Source organism: Aythya marila (genome assembly GCF_965140915.1).
Source record: "Aythya marila genome assembly, chromosome: 1".
NCBI lineage: Eukaryota > Metazoa > Chordata > Aves > Anseriformes > Anatidae > Aythya > Aythya marila.
Window position 1 is genome coordinate 6,713,377 of NC_139042.1, and position 16,605 is coordinate 6,729,981.

At 37.4% G+C, this 16,605-nt stretch overlaps 1 protein-coding gene across 6 annotated transcripts in view; it reads left to right on the forward strand.

Moving 5' to 3' along the window:
- The window catches only part of DLG2 (discs large MAGUK scaffold protein 2), a gene marked incomplete at its 5' end in the record, with an annotated part of 1,037,476 nt that overhangs the window by 470,892 nt on the left and 549,979 nt on the right, over positions 1–16,605 (forward strand). For all 6 annotated transcript variants that reach the window (XM_082764777.1, XM_082764780.1, XM_082764778.1 and 3 more), the window contains one exon: positions 3,788–3,949. In XM_082764777.1, the coding sequence (XP_082620903.1) occupies positions 3,788–3,949 (162 nt within the window). The remainder of the gene's footprint in view (positions 1–3,787; positions 3,950–16,605) is intronic.

The following is a 16,605-nucleotide window of genomic DNA, read 5'->3' on the forward strand; positions in this document are numbered from 1 at the left end:
TGTTGCTCATTTGCAATCAGTTGGATGAGTAACATTATTTCTACTCATGACTGGATGAATGCCCAAGGACTTGTGTGTGCAAATTGTAAAGTTTGTTTTCTCAAGATACTCATCTGTATGACATTGAAATTCACTGCCTCTGAAGAGCAGTGCCAGTAAAATTCAACACATTGAAGACCACTGAAAATTCTCAAACAAAAGCGAGACAAGGTGGTACTGATATTTTAATGAGATTTAAAAAAAAAAAAAAAAAAATATTTTTTTGTCTAAATGGACCAACCAAATTCTATGCTGATGCTTTTAATTTTTGCCTGTACATAAAAATGAAGAAATTTAGTATATTGAGTATCAACTGTATCTATAATAAAGCTTCAGCTGCATGAAAAGACACATCACAGTTTTACCTTTATTCATTCATCTTTGTGTCTTACATATGTCACGGTGCCTTTCTGTAGGTTGAAAGCCATTGACTGGCTGCTCTCATTTCACAGGATGTTGTAGAGGCCTGTGACTCCTATAACACACTTTGCTCCCCACATTTGCAGCACTTCTGTTGCTAGCAGAAGTAGTGGGTGATGTTTTTAAGTGTGGTCCAGCCATGCAGAGAACAGGGACATGTGTCCTTGAATGGCAATTCCAGCAAGATCACGTTCACCTTAGGACATGGGTCAAATTGAGTTGATCGAAAATGAAGCCTTTTATTTGCATTTTCTGCAAAGCAAAATCATGATAGCTACAAAAAGTACTGAGGACTTTTGTAAGAGCCAATTCTTTCTGGCCCCAAAATGAACAACATATTCCCAACCATCTTCATTCATGAGTCTGTGAAAGGTAGGTTGTAAAAATAGCTTTACTTCCGTTTAAGTGCTTTGGTCTGGCTATTGTGATTTGTTACTGACTTCCCACATTTGTTACATGACTTCCCACTTTTTTTTTTTCTTTTTTTTTTTTTTTTTCTTGAGAGTTAGCTTTGTTCAAATTTAAGGCTTTTGACCATTACCCTCTGCTAGATTCCCATCTCCCATCCTGTTTAGCTGACAACTACTTAGCAAACACAGCCTTAGAAATGCTCCTTTAGACAGTACTCTGTGAGGAGCAGTAATGCTGTAATAATCTCACATTGTAGAGAGAACAATCTCTTATAAAAAAGCACGTTCATATTAAAAATTCACAGCAGCACACTCCATTCCCCCATTATAGGTAATTACAGAGAATTTTAAATATCTGATGCTAGTTGGCAGTGTACAATACCCTGTCAGCAGCAGGCACTGATTTGTAATTTAATTATCATAAGACATCCACCTGTTCTTTTGTCAAACGAAGAGTAGCATTTCCGTGCAATCAGGCTTTTCCCTCCAGAGATTTGTATTAACCCTTAGAGAAAATACTGTTTTCTAGGGAACTGGGTAATTTCAAGGACAGAAAAATGGAAACAAATAAAGCATTCCTGCAGGAAAGTCTCAATTCTGATTTGGTATTTTCAGCCTTCTGTTCTCAGAAACTTTCCTTACCTCTAGCTTTTTGCTGTGTCAAGCTGCTTTGATTCACAGCTGAAAGCATTTCAGTGAGGAGAGATGTGGGAGGAGAGATGTATGAAAATCAATGAGTTTTGTACTAAGAACACGAGGCAAACATATAACAGGATTGACCCAGAAATGCTCTAGGCTCATACTTCATGAGTAATAAGAATGCTGGGCTCGGGCTGGGGCGGGATAAGGGCAAATGGAAAAGTGGAAATCTGTTTTGTAAGCTTCCTAGTTTATGGCATATGGACAGGGATATTATCTAATTTGTTATGGAAGAGTATAGTTATCATATATATATATATTTTCTTTTTAATTAGAAAATACAGATTTTCACTGGAAAGTCTGCACAGAAGTGTTATGCTTTTTGGGAGCATGGGGCTTGTCATCAGCCAATTTACTGTATGCCTTGGCTCTCAGTTATGCAATGGCTACACTAAAGTGTAGTGATGGCGAAAAGTCTTACCAATGCATGTGAAGAGACGTTCCCTCTTTAACATTACCTCACCCTGCTTTTTGTGCTGTAAAGCTATTTGAATGATCCAGCTAAATCTCCTTATGGCTTGAGACATTGCTGTCCTGTCTCTTTTGAAAGTGGTCACTGGAAATTTTCATTTTTATCATCTCACAGAAAGATGACTCGCATTCTGCAGTTATTTATCAAAATCATGTTTTACAAATGATTCACTTTGGAGAGGGTGTCTATGAGTAGTTGTGTCTTTTGAAAGTGTACTCACTGAATTCAAAAAATAATTGATTGCTTGGGGCTTAAGTGATTTGTGTGCCAAGCATTTAATGTGACATTGGTTGGAGTATTGTCTATTAGGCTGATGGCTTCTTGCCCAAATACTACTTGTCTGGTACCAGTCATTTCATAGATTCATTAATTATGTTATCAGAAAAGTGAAAATGTGAAGGGTTGCAAGCATATCCCAGAGAGGAAAAAGAGAATAATTCATTTCACACAGGCATTTGGAAAATAGTTGGCAAATGCAGAACCAATTCCATGTATCAGAGTGAAGGCAAGAATAAATCGGGACAGTTTCCTTTGGAAGACTGAGTAAATGAAACAACACCCCTGGGCCTGGTGCTCAAAGAGAGCGCCAGGAGCAGCACTGAAGTCTGCTTTGTGAAGTCCTTCTGAGCATACCTGAACTTGAGAGTCCTCTGTGTGTTTGTTCTGGCTATTCAAATAAGTCCTAGATTTTGTCTTTCCTTTAGTCTTTGATTCTGTTCGTTCAATATTTAGCATGCAGCTTTCAGCTGAAAACATGTGGAATAGCACCAAACACTCTCTGTGCCAAAGACTTATGATTCCCTATCTAATCTGTATTCTGCTCTCCTCCTCGTGTTCCCTGCTGTACTGTCACCATGTCCTCCACCAGCACCATGTGTAACATGAAATCATACCCCTCACGTTAGCCATTCTGTAGTCTTTTCCCTCAAAAAGTGCTTTGTGTATGCGTACTGAGTGTAGACCACAAGGTGCTGGCCAGGCTCTGTGAGGAGAGGCCAGGGCTGCCTGGGCTGGACACAGCCAGTTCCACACAGACCCCACCTCAGGACATGGCTGAGCCCATTCAATTAGGGGTTGGCATCTCTGTGATTGGGCACCTAGAGGTCTGGTCACTTAATTTAATTTTTAGGGTTAGAGTTACATTGCTTCTTGTACGAGTTTTGTTTTTTATATTGGACAAGCTGCTTACTTCCTCTGTCTCCTATGTTACTGCTCTGCAGAGCAGGAAGTTAAAAATACCTCACACTGCACTTGGCCTACAGGATAAGGGGAAAAAATGTTTTACTGCAGAGTTTTGCCGTGCCCATAACTCTGTGGAGGTGCATGTATGCTCTCTAGCATTACAGTATGCTGTGGTGAATGGAGAATGACTCAAATATTTTACAGAGAAAAAGCTACATAAGTGCAATTATTAATGTGAGGGTGTGAAACGTGAGCTGGCACAACAGCTCAGCAGATTGACAACTTTGTTTTCAGTATTTTTGCTTGCCAATACATCTTCTCAGCTGTCTATCTGAAGGTAAAAGTTCTGTGTATCAGCATGATAATGCCACTCTTTCTCTTTTTGAAGAAGTGTTAAAAACAGAATGAAGTATTCTTTCTAGAACAGAGTAGGCAATACAAATAGTTTATCTGATATACCATACTGATATACCATATTTGCATTAATACATGTGCATTGCTTCCTTAAAGCATATTTGTTCACCCTTTTAATCCTTTTTTTTTTTTTTTTTTTTTTTTTCCCTAGAAATACCGCTATCAAGATGAGGATGTTCCACATGATCATACCTTGCCTCGATTAACCCATGAAGTGAGAGGCCCAGAGCTTGTTCACGTGTCAGAGAAGAACTTGTCTCAAATAGAGAATGTCCACGGATATGTCTTACAGTCGCACATTTCTCCTTTGAAGGTAGGATTTACTGTGGCTTTGGTCCTCCACCATGAGAAAATGTATGTCATGAAGACCTTGAGAAACCTACTTTGTTGTGCAAACAAACAAATTGCATTTTGCAAGTATCAGTATAGATTGATTGTCCCACGTCAGGTTTTTAAGTCTGGTCTATATTGCAACTGGTGATGGTTTAGTTGGCAAAGCTTGTGTTTTGGAATGGCAGACTTCCCTTCCCAATTGTCCTCATAAAATGAAAAAAAAATAAATACTGTAAATATAACATCTGATGGAATACTATTTTTCACATCAAAGCTACATCAAAGTCATAAGATATGGCATGAAAAGGGAGCTCATTTGCCACTATTCAGATCTTTACAACTCAAGCACTTTATGTTTTCTGTGGGTTTTGTTGTGATTCAGGGTGATGTAGAGACATCTCTGTTAACTAAGGTAAATCTATAAAATACAGATTGTGTGAGTGTCCTCTGATAAATTTGGCTGAGGAAAAATGCTTCTGTTAATGGTGAGCCCATATATTAATCAAAAGGAATTCCATTTCTGAAAATTTGCTTTTAAATAAGACTGCAATAGTTTGAAGATGTTCCTAAAGCTTCTTTAATGAAAGGTGTGTGATAGTTTTTGTATTACTTGTTTTCTTCTGGAGGGGTAATAAAAGGGGGGGGGGGGGGGGAGGTAAGAAAAGGAGAGTAGTTTTACAAGAGGTGGTGACGTTCTGGGAAATGGATTTTGTTCAGGTATTTAACCAAGCAGCAAACAAGGCAAATGGGCTTTGCTGTTTCTGGTACCCAAAATGTGGATCACTTACCTAGTGGAGTGATTACAGTGTGGTTACAAGTGAAAGGAAATATTTATTATTAAAGACTGATGTGAATTCAGTTGGTGATCATCAAGTTTTCTTAGAACAACCATACGAAGTAATCTTTGTATGCTGTTCCTGTTGTTTCTGTGTGTAGTTTGTACGTAGTTTGCTTTTTCATGTTTTAGCAGATTTACACATTGTCTATCCAACTTCTATTGCAGAAACCACTGGTAGCAAGTTGTGATACATATTCTTATGCAGAAATAGCTTAATTTAGTTGTTTGGAAGGGATTACCTTCATGTGGCCTCAGTGTAAACTCAGGGAACAACCAAAGACAAAACAATTTATTGACTGGAAAGAAAACATCGCTGATCCTTTGGGCTCTTTGAATATTAGGATTATGGTGGTGCTTCTTATTCATGAAAGTAAAAAATGGATAATATTTGGTTTTACAGGTAGAGACCTTCAAGCATCCAAGTATGCATGATCCAAGCTGATAATGTAGCAACAATGATAAAAAGCATATTGTTGTCAGGTGAAGGGTATCCTCAGACATCTGCAGTTGCCTTAAAAGATCTCCCAGCCTAACGCATTCCTACGATAGCAGAAAGTTGTTGTCTGCAGCTGTTTCCTGAAGAGGAGGGAGGAGAGGAGCTATGCAGTATTTCCTTTTGGGAAACACTATCTCCTGCAAGAGAGCCTGAGGATTCCCAGAGCCTGAGGATTTCAGACTTTGACTCTGTTCTTTTTACATCTTTCCCTCAGGTTCACAGTGGCTGTAGTGTCTTGTGCCTGCCACTTACTCTAGATTTAGTAATTTATCTCTTTAGATGTCTGTGAGGTTTCTGCTTTCTTTCTCATGTAGTCTTCGACCTGTCTTTTACCCTTCAGTAGAGAATTAGCTCAGGAGGTTGGAGTAAACCTTCTGCTAGAGCTACATTATGGTACACTGTCTATCTGAAATGTCTACTTTGGAGTCAGTTTTGTTTCTGGTATTTGATGGAAATACCCCTTCAGAAGCTTTTGTCACAATGATTTCTGCCTATTTGAGAAACGTCTTTCCCAACTCTCCAAAACCCTAGGTTGTTGTCTTTTTGAATTATGTAATTTCCATCCTATGCCCTGATGTTCTTCAGTATTCCATTTTCTTCTCAGCAGTATTGCACAAACATGGCTGCACTGAATAATGGCTAAATCTGGAGCATACTGCCCCTCAACCACGTCTTTCCAGAAAAATGCCAAACACTGCTTTTAAAAGATCTGTTGGAAAAATGTGCCAGCAGTTTAACTATGGGCCTGTCCATACCATTGTGTATATCTGTAAATAAAATGTCCCAGGGATTCTTGAAAGACTTTCTAGCTCCCAGGAGAGAGAGATTTAGCCCATCTTTATGAAGACAAGTGAATATAAATGCCTGATATGGTAACATGCTGCACAGTACAGATACATCTTAAATTTGATTCCAAGTTCTGCATACAAAATGGTAAAGAATTTGGCTGTAGGTTCATATTCTGGATTATGTTCTTTTATGTAGTCCAGAATCATCCTAGTGGATCTGGTCTCTCTTGGGTACTGCAAAAGGACTTTGTTTTGTTAAATACCAAACTACTAAAGTGTTTTTCTTTAACAACATCTCAGCAGTTTTGTGTGTTGAATAATCCAAAATCTGATTGTCAGCCATTATGAAAATCTCTTTGAGACACCCAGGTGCTGATTGTGATAAATATTGTTTGGGAATGTTTCTGAATAGGGTTTCTGTTGTTGATGTTACATATTTGTTGTCTTTCAAGTCCCTACGCTGTAGCATACACTAGCCAGATTACTTCCTTTCGGAAGATAAAAAGTAAGAACAGTTGTGCTAGAAAGGACACAGTAGTGCTGAAACAGTTGCGCTGGAAAGGGTGCTTTTCAGTATGTCTTTTACTTCTATAACTTCAAATTTTTACATTAACTTTTACTACTGTTGGGTAACATTTCCCATACACTCAACTCAGTGCTGGAAGTGCTTAATTTTAGAAAGCTACAAGCTTCTGTTAAAGGTTGATCTACCTATTAACATGGAGAGGATAAAATTTATAACTGCTTCAGCAACTTTGAATGTCAAACACAGAAGTTTAAAAGGAACTTATTGGTTATGTAGCTGTATTAACATTTGGGGAAAATGCTAACTTTTCACCAGTGTTTTGGAAGAGAGAGTTGACATATTATGATGATAAATGTTCTTTGCAATTTGTAGCGGTGAGCAAATTGCATTTTATTAGTCTACTTAAGAAAGAAGTGTGTAATATACTAAGAATATAGTTTAAAACAGTTGTCTTGCATTTTCTCTCGTTGACACTAGATGGTGCGATTAGCTCAGAATCCTTTGATCAGGTTCTAAAGCTTCAACGCAGCTATTTTTTTTCTTACATGGTTTAGAAAGCGCTAATTCAGTAAAAATGCTTTGCTAGAAACTAGGTGTCTTCAAAAAACCTGGTATGTTGGGAAGTCTGAATACAACACAGATGTACCTGGAATTCAGATGTGCACGTTTTGTCTCTGAATTAAATACTTTTCTCTTTCCCTTCCATGTAGGAATAGAGCTAATCACTATTTATTAAATGAGCAAGAGCTCTGGCTTCTAACCTTATTATTATTGTGATATTAGATCTCTTGTTGTTTTAAATATATTCCCCTTTCTTTAGATAAGCCTAGGAGTTAAAGTACAGATAAGGAGCTTGGATCTCCATGGTTGTCTGCATATTTTGAATGCCAAGGTATTCCAGCTATCTCTATTTGCTAATTCAAAGCAAGGAGTAAGTGTAAGCGTCAATGGTAGCTGTGCAAAAAGAAGTATCATGTAAATTACTATTATTACCTTAGCCTAAGATATTTTTAAATAAGGAAGTTCAGACATTTCAGTTGCTTCCTCTTTGACAATTCTACTTTGTAGAGCGGAAGGAGATACTCTTACCTATTCCTTTTCCTCTTGCTGCCCCAGAGTGCTCTCCTACAGCTCAGCAGTTTATAGAAAGTCAGAATTGATGGACTGACTTTTGAGTGGAGAGAGGGAAAATCCCCTCCACATGGAGCAAGTGAGCAATTCATTTATTTAGAGGTGTCCAAAGTTAAGGTTATCCATGAAATGACACTTGTGCAAATTGGTTTTCAGAAGAATGAGATTTGCTTGTCCCATCGCCACAGTACATTGATTCCATTCCATCTTTTTCCTCAATGATGGCAAAAGCCCCTATCTTAACAATTATTTGAGACTCTCTGTATACAGTGTGGAAAAGATGATGTTGCTGGTGTTGCTTGATCATTGTTTCTGCTCCAAACGAGGTCTCTCCCAACACCCATCTTATGGTGGGTGTGTAGAGTGTTCTGTGCACTCCTATCATCCTTTTTATCTGCTTGAGTTCAGGAGGGTTCTTCCTGTGGAGGCTGCTTGAATTTGGCATGTCCCCTTTCCTGTCTTTAATAAAACAGCTTTCTTCATCTCTGAAGCCTGCCTTGTGCAAGTGTGAGTCAGACCTTACCATGGTGGTTGCCGTGCTTCTTTGACAAATTAACAAAGAAGGGGGAAGAGGCTCTAAGGATAATCCTAGATGATTAATTAATCTGTGAAAAATGTCTTATCCAGAGCTTTCTGGAAACTGTCATAAAGAATAATTTTTTTGAGTCTGAAAATGTAGATTAAGTAAAAGCTACTTATTTCATGATTCTACATTGAATTCAATAAAAATTGAATTCAAAAGACATTTGGAAAAATAAAATCAAAACTTCCATACTTTCAGAGGCCATAGCTTCATTTCTCAATTTGAAAATTTCTTGGAGTGCTTCACTACTGAATTTTGTATGAAATACAAAGTCATGCACTGGTCACAGACACAATGAAAAAAATGAAGTCCAAGACAGTGAAGTTGCAGAGGATCACTTGAGCTGTAGACTAAGTCAAGATTTTTTTGCACAGAACTTCAGAACAACATTAGAAAATGCATTCAACAGGCCAGTCTATCTGTTTTAAGTGAACAGTTGCTTGGAAGTCGTCAGTCTTTAAATACCCCTAACTACCAGGGAACCAGACTTACACAGGAAAAGCTGGTTGCTGCAGCTTTCAGCATCACCATGCCTGTATACCATTCTGTGTAAATCTAGTTCCTCTTGTTTTTTTAGGGATCATGTAAGAAACCCCATTCATTTTTCAGAGATACTGAACATCCCTAGTTCCAATTACTATGGAAGAACACTATGTTAAAGGTGAGGTTCATGTAGGGAAGAGGATAAAGCTGAATTTGTTTAAATTTTGATTGTTCAGGTGTGACAAATAGTTGAGGCTGTGTCATAGTACAGGCTTTCATTCTTGATCAAGGATGCTGCATTTGAGAGGCGAGGCTCCTAAGGGTGATGAAGGACTGTGAGAAGCTGATGATATATGTGAGGAATAGAAGTCTGAAGTTTTCTGTTGCACTTGCAAAATTAATTGAGGTTATATAGAGGACATATTAATGTATGCATAGATATATTAGCAAGTCATCTAAAATTTAATCTGGCATCCTTTCCTGTGCTTACACTGGCTACATTTCATAAGTATTGCTAATTTGCATGAGGCATCTTTTTAGCCCTAGGGTGGCTCAGCCCTGTAGCAATGATCTTATAATAATACTTTTGATCTCTGCCCTGGTAGCTTCCTAACATTTGTGGTAGTGGTGGTAGGTTTTTGTTGTTGTTGTTTTTTTTTTTCCCCCCCTTCTTTTTAATATGCAGTTATTGGCAAAGCCCCATACTGCAGTCTGTATCCGTTAGTGAATTTTCACTGAATATTCAGTATGTTGCTTCATTAAGATACGACACTTGTTACATGTTTAATCGTGTACTGATTTTCTCTTATCTTTTGCTGTTATGGCAGATAGGCACATATCATAGATATGTATCTGTGATCTATGTTTTTTTTTATATAAAAATGCATTCAGATTAAGAAGAGACAAAAGAAAAACACAAATGTGCTTATGCTTGTTCTTGCTCTTAGAAGAGTAGCAAAAAGAGCTCTGAATTTTTATTCTATTTCACTTCTTTTCAAAGAAAAATAATTAGCTTACAAATTAGTATTTTGAAGAATATTTTGTTTCTCCATTTCATGTGGGCAGAAATGTCTTCCATATTTGCGATATTTGTCTTATTGTGAAGAACGTCCTAAAATGATGCAAAATTTAAATATTACAGTCCCAATGAAAAATAGTTTTTGTTTTTTGGCATCATATGTAGGTTCACTGTTCTGTGTGTTTCATTTTCATTTTTATTTTTTTTTACCTTGGATTTCTGACTGACTTCCCATATGATTTATGTTGCTGTAGACAGTATCTTGTTATCTTTCTAGCTTGTGACAGAGTTTAAAATAAACCATATAACATTGCCTCTGTGGGTGATTTAATTGGAAAAATCTCAGCAACGTAAGGTAAACCTCAGGCCTTGTAATTCTTTATTTTTTGGCAAAATAAATGATGGCTCATGATGGACACAAGCAAAGAAAATTCTGACCATATCTACCAGCCCATTACATGTTAGATTTGCCTGAAGAATAAAGAAAGAAATTTTCAAAGGAATTTGAAAATATTTTCAGGCTATGTACACTGTTTATTTTATAAAGGCCTCCTAGGTATTGCAGGTCTTTTCAAATGTTAATCTGAATTGCAATTTCAGGAGACTCACTGTTCTTGATCTGCTAGGTGCTTTATCCATTAGTATTAATTAGCTGTTACATCTTTTATACTTTTCAGATAATGGATTTCACCTTAAGTATAGTCTTATTCCTAAGTCGTATGTTTTGAAAAAGGTCTGATAAATTGCAAATTTTTCTGGTGAAATCTCTCACTTATAATACAGAAAATGAGAGATTCCAGGAATTCTTTTTTTCTTTTTGTCTTTCTGTAATATTTTGCATAGAACTAGTTACTCTTTGCTTCTCTGTGATTAACTGAGCTGTTTTTCACTTGATGCACTGCCCATATAACATTCTCATAGAATATCAAATAAATTGAGAAGAGATGTGCTATTATAAAGGTGTTTGTGTGTGTATGTGATTTTTTTTTTCCACAGATGAAATAAATGAAATATAGCAAATAAATCTATGGAATCGCCACTAGATTATACAGATGTAAGATTTGTGTGTTCTCTTAGTTCCTTTCTTGGAGTCTACGAGTACAGAAATATCAGTTTGCTTGTAAAATATCTGTAATAGTGTTTGCCACCTTTCCGAAGTGTTTCATGACCTGCTGATGCGAAGTGCAATAAAGCATCTTGACGTTATTAGTCAGACTGTATGAGGAGGGATTTCTCTCAGACATGTCAGACAGCTTTAACACCAGCTGTTTCCCTGAACTCGGTAGCTGAAATGCCCTTCTGTCAGACTTCAGCTACTACTGACACTTGGGAACATACTCTACATTTTAAATGAAGCATTAAACTGCCATAATACCTTTTCACTGAGGAATACCCTTGTAATTCACTCACTCAGTAGAAGCTGTTTGCATTTATATATCCAGTGATGTTACACATCAAAAATGTTGTCTTTTTTCAGTACCAGGTTAAAAAAAATAAATAAAATAGTACAAAGCAGAAGTTTTCAGCTCCAGAAGCTGTGGGTGGGTCCTCCATTAGCATGTAGAAGACAGAATTGATTTAGTCAAACCTTCAAACCTTATGGAGAAATACCTTGGCAGTCTAAGAGGTGCTCAAGATAATTTATACTTTGTTTCCAAGTGTTTCCTCTTTAAACTGGTGTTACTTGTGGCTCTTATTTCATCTTGTCATAAAGTTTTGTGGAGTGTGGAGCTGTGGGGGGAAAAATAAATAAACAAACAAAACCCAACAGATTTCTGGCATTTAGATGAAAAAACATCTTCATGAATAGCCTAGTATTCACCTATTTTCAAGAATCTAATTTAAATAAGAACTTTGGGGGTTATTGTTATGTAGCATCGTGATATCAATAGCTATTTGAGGCTTCTCAGATTTTTCAAATGGAAAAACTTTTGCCATGTGGTTCTCTGCAACATATCTATTCCAGCAGATCATTTCACTTGCTTTCTAATAATTTCTTAATGACAATAGTGCTACTGAGGCTTATACAATTTGGGAAATGTCACAAAATAGTCAGCAGTCTTGATGACTCAAGTGACTTTTTTAAGATTTGCACTGCTTGCTAAATTGATCTCTCATAGTACTTTTTGCTGTCTTTTCTGTTCCTATGCTATTATTTGTCTTTTCCATGCTTAATCAGTCTTGTTATGCTACTTTTCTCTGAACTGCACTCAGGATCCATTCCTGTATTTCTTCTTTAGGTCTTTATTCCCTACTTTTGTTATAACCATTCCTACACCTACACATGGATTTTGTTAATACTGTGAGCCACCCACAAAGTACAAGTTTCTACCAGGTAGCTGTTAACATGTAACGATTGATGCCCTTCTTGTTCAAGACAATTGCATTTTTATTGATCATTTTGCTTTTTCTCTGCTGTGAGAGAATAGGAGTTATGGTTCTCCCTGTCTCCCCACTGTCACACACGGTCTTTATGAGCAGTTTGTGTTGATTTTGTTTACTGCTGGAAGGTGTTTCCACCTCCCCTCAAGCAAAAGCAATATGAAATGCACTTGAATGTCATCAAAACTAGTGGGTCACAGTGGCCTGCTGAAATGGCAATACTCAGGGCAGCTTTTATCCTGTTGAGACTTCCAGAAACTCTGAGCAGTGGCGGATGCGATTGATTTATTTTTATTTTTTTCAGCCAACAGACTTGAGCATTCTGTATTGCATCTGTTATCTTCCAAATGGGAACAGAACATGTCCTTTTTATACATAAGGGCTAGAAGTTAGCTTATTAGGTTAATAAGTATCATGCAGAAAATGAACATGTTCTCAAATAAATATAAATAGTTTATTTTTTTCTTTCCAGAGCCTTTCTTCTTTTACAGTTATACTAAATATCCGTGTGGACTGCTGCATTGATCAGTCCTTAGCAGCTGAATTGCATGCTTCTGAGCCAAAAATTCATTAAACCTGATAATTGACCTAATAAAATGGTTGCAATTGATAACATGACATTGGAAAGGCTGAAAAGAGTAATGGTGTTTTCAACAAATAAAGAAGTTTCTACTTTGAAGTCTGTGTCACAAATTGTGTCTTTGATCAAATAGATGAGCAAATTCCAAGCAGAGAAATAGAATTTTTAGTGATAGCACATGGCATGTGAGTATAAAGGCTTATATTAATTACTGGGAAATAGCTAAAATAGCACAAAGTTAACAACTTAACACTCAGAGTGTTAATGACATCAACCAACTTCTGAAGACCACACTTGCATCTGATTTCACATTCAAGTTGCTGCTGTTTCTTCTCTAGCAGTCATTAGGCAGTTGGCTTCCTTTACTATTTTGCAACAGATCTGCAAACTGAGCAGATCTGAACTGCATTAGTCTTCAGTTCAAACTGGGCTATTTTCCTAATTATTATGTTCATAATTTGACTTCTGCTTTGTATTACTTTTTCAGTATCCTGGAGATGTTGATATTTAGTTAAAGAAAGTAGGAATTAGTAAAGTGCAGACAAGGCTGCTTCTGCATTGCTTGTGCTGTACTAATAGCTGTAATGCCAGAGAATGTCTGGAAAAACTAGCTCAAGCAATCTCAGTCGAACTAGCCAAGACAGGTTACCATTGCTGAAAATGCTAGTGACCTATGCACTCATACAGACAGACACCAGGATTGGTGAATTTTAATCCTGTCTCTATTTCAGAATGTAAACTAGGCCACAGGGACTACTAAACACTTGCACCTCAAACACTACTGAAGAAGTGGAGCTGCATGTGTAGACAAAGGTAGAGATCAACCAGGCAAAGCAAAGCATCAATATTTATGTTTCTAAACTCAGTGTGTGTGTGTGTGTGGGGGGGGGGGGGGGAAGTATTGAGAAAAGTGCTACAGCATCAGCATTTCATTACTATTTTTAAAATGAAATGTTGGGATTCCTGTGAAAAACTTAATTTGCTTCCTGTATTCTCCTTCAGCACTATGGCTACTGGGAAATTCCACACTTAACCTTTAAGAGGACTGTATGCGTCTGTGCTTTGCCTTCTGACACTAGCTGCAGAGAAGCAGGGTAGATACATTTCCCAGTACAGATTTATTTGTATCATTACCAGAATGACTTAAAAACTCTGTGTGGTCAGCTGGGCTGTAGAGCCACCGGGAATGTGTATCTATGGCATTCCGTAACTTTTCCTGTACTGGCTTCATCATGGAACCTTTTGTTTTCATGCTTCTTTGTTGAAGTGGAATGACTCAACAGCTGAGTTGCGATGGCAGGTCATTATCTCAAAGTGGGAGAAATCAGAGTCAATTTGCAGTGGGGTACAGAAGCAGCCTGAGCAAAATGAAATCCAGGCTTCATCCCTTTTTTTTTTTTTTTTTTTTTCCTGTCTCCCTCTTATTCTCCTTTCTTTTTGGTTTCTTTCTTCCATATAAAGAATGTACTATTTACCCAGAGCTAAAATGAAAGAAGCAAGAGATGGGCAAGACTAGCTCTCTGCTGTTGGAGTTTGATACAAGAGTTTTATAGGAAAACATATTTCACAAATACTTAAGCGTGAGGGACTGTGAGAACAGTGGTTTCCATTCAATAGCTAAAGGTATATACGGTACATATGTCTGGGGAAAAGAGGCACAAACTATTAAACCAGCAAAGAGTTATTTGAAAAGTTTGGGAGCTGATGTTTTACTGACAGCTTCCTTTGACTTTAATTCTTTTAACTGTTCATGCCCATTGGCGTATCTGCACTGTTACTTAAACATACAGCTTTTGACAGTGTGGTAATATCAGAGGTGAATAAACTAGTGTCTTGCTGTAAACCTGGTATCACAGCATGTACTTATCACTTTTTTTTATTATTTATTTATAACTTAGTATAACTCAGTTACAATTATCTTAATGGGGATTATTCTAGCAATTGGAACCCAGGTTTTACTTAAGGTATTCAGTTAAGCTGAAATTGCTTGTAAAGTAGTGCCATAATAGCTGAGGCATCACTGGAAGATGGTAAGTAGGTGAGATACTAATTAATTCTTCTGAACTTCAGTAATTTAATATTCAAAAGGAGGCTGAGTCCATATAGCAGCTTGCTCATTGCATTGCTACTGGGGATTACAGAGGGAGAAACTTTGATAAAAATAGCAGCCTCTAAATGAATTTTGCTGGACTTGCATGACTGAAATTTGGGCTTTGTTGGTATTACTTCCCTACTCTAGATACAAATGCTGAGGGTCTGATCTGGCTGTGGGTGAACTCTCCAAGGACTTCAATAAGATCTTGTGTAGGTAGATGTGGGTATATTAAGTACAACATTTTCCCAAACACTGCTAAATCCAGGGATGATGGTCATGTTTATATATAATCTTGAAAAGCTGGATTCTTATATATTTAGGCTTTTGGGAAAAGTAGCTTTCAGCCTAATACAGCTCCCTTTGATTTTCAAAGGACTGTAAGCCAGAAACTCGTTTAAATTCTTTCTGAGAATCTCATCTGATAATAAAATGAGAGGTGTGGGAGAACATGAAATTCATCCTTTCTTGGAGTTGCCCCCCTGTAGAACAGCACAGATCACTGTATCTTTGCTGTATCATGATTATTGACCAGGTTATTAGTGCAGTCCTTCCAGGCTCCTGAATACTTCAAAGCAAATTTTCCACTGCCCTTCTCATTATAGCTATCAGTAATGATCTAAGCAAGACTGGTCTGGAGATTCCTCCCTAGATGCATATTCTTTCCAAACCTCTTAATTCAATCTGAATGATGATGATGATAATTTAGGTTATAGTATTACCCAGGGGTTGTGACTGTAGAGCAGGGTTCCATTGTCCTAAGTAATATACAGACAAGGGAAAGCTTAAATGTGATACCACAGAGTTATGCAGGTTAAAAACAATACAAGTGAGCAGAAATTAATAGGAATCCCTGTGTATACTCAAATTATATCTACTAATCTCTCTACTATAATCAAATTATACCTACTTCTTAACTATCATATAATTCTGTTGTAATTTCTTTAGCTAGAGATGTTCATGTCTCAGGGCTGAATTATAGACCAGTGCTACCTTATTACATTTATTGGCTTTTTCCCATTACTACTGCACTGCAGCCTTGCCTCTTGCTGAGAAACACATGGACAAACAAAATACACACATTCCGGAAGGGGGGGGGGGGGGGGGGGGGAGGGGGAAGGGGGAGAGATGATGTTGATTAAAGGTGGTTCTGGGAATGCGGTCCCTTTTTAACCAAAGAGACCAAAAGAGTAAGGATCTGCTATGATTGCCCAGTGTAGAAATTAACCCCCTTACTAACACACCACCACTTAATTAATGTGTTAATTAATTAATGGCCTTAATTTAATTCTCTGCATGTGTTGAATTGAGTTGATGAGTGTTACTATACTTTCAATTAGATGGGTTTTGCAACATAATTTTCATCATAATGGTTAGTATAAATGAGTTTTCTTAATTATGGTAGGGTGAATGCTTTGTTAAGGGGCTCAAGACTGTAACTGTGTTTGGCATGGCCTGGTGGGACCTGTCATTTTCAGGGGCACCTGTGCCCACCTGACTTCTCACAAACTCTCTGACAATGTTTTGGGGACTTTGATGTATGATACTGAAGACTTGTGATAGGTAGAAGGTCTTACTCAAATTCTCCATAAAGTTATTTATTAAAACATTATACTTGTTACTCAGTAATGGGTTTAGTGTTCTCATCTAATCTGCCTTCTAGGACTGCTGGTGGAGGACACCATGTTGTACGCCGGTCATGTTATTTGCTATTCTTTT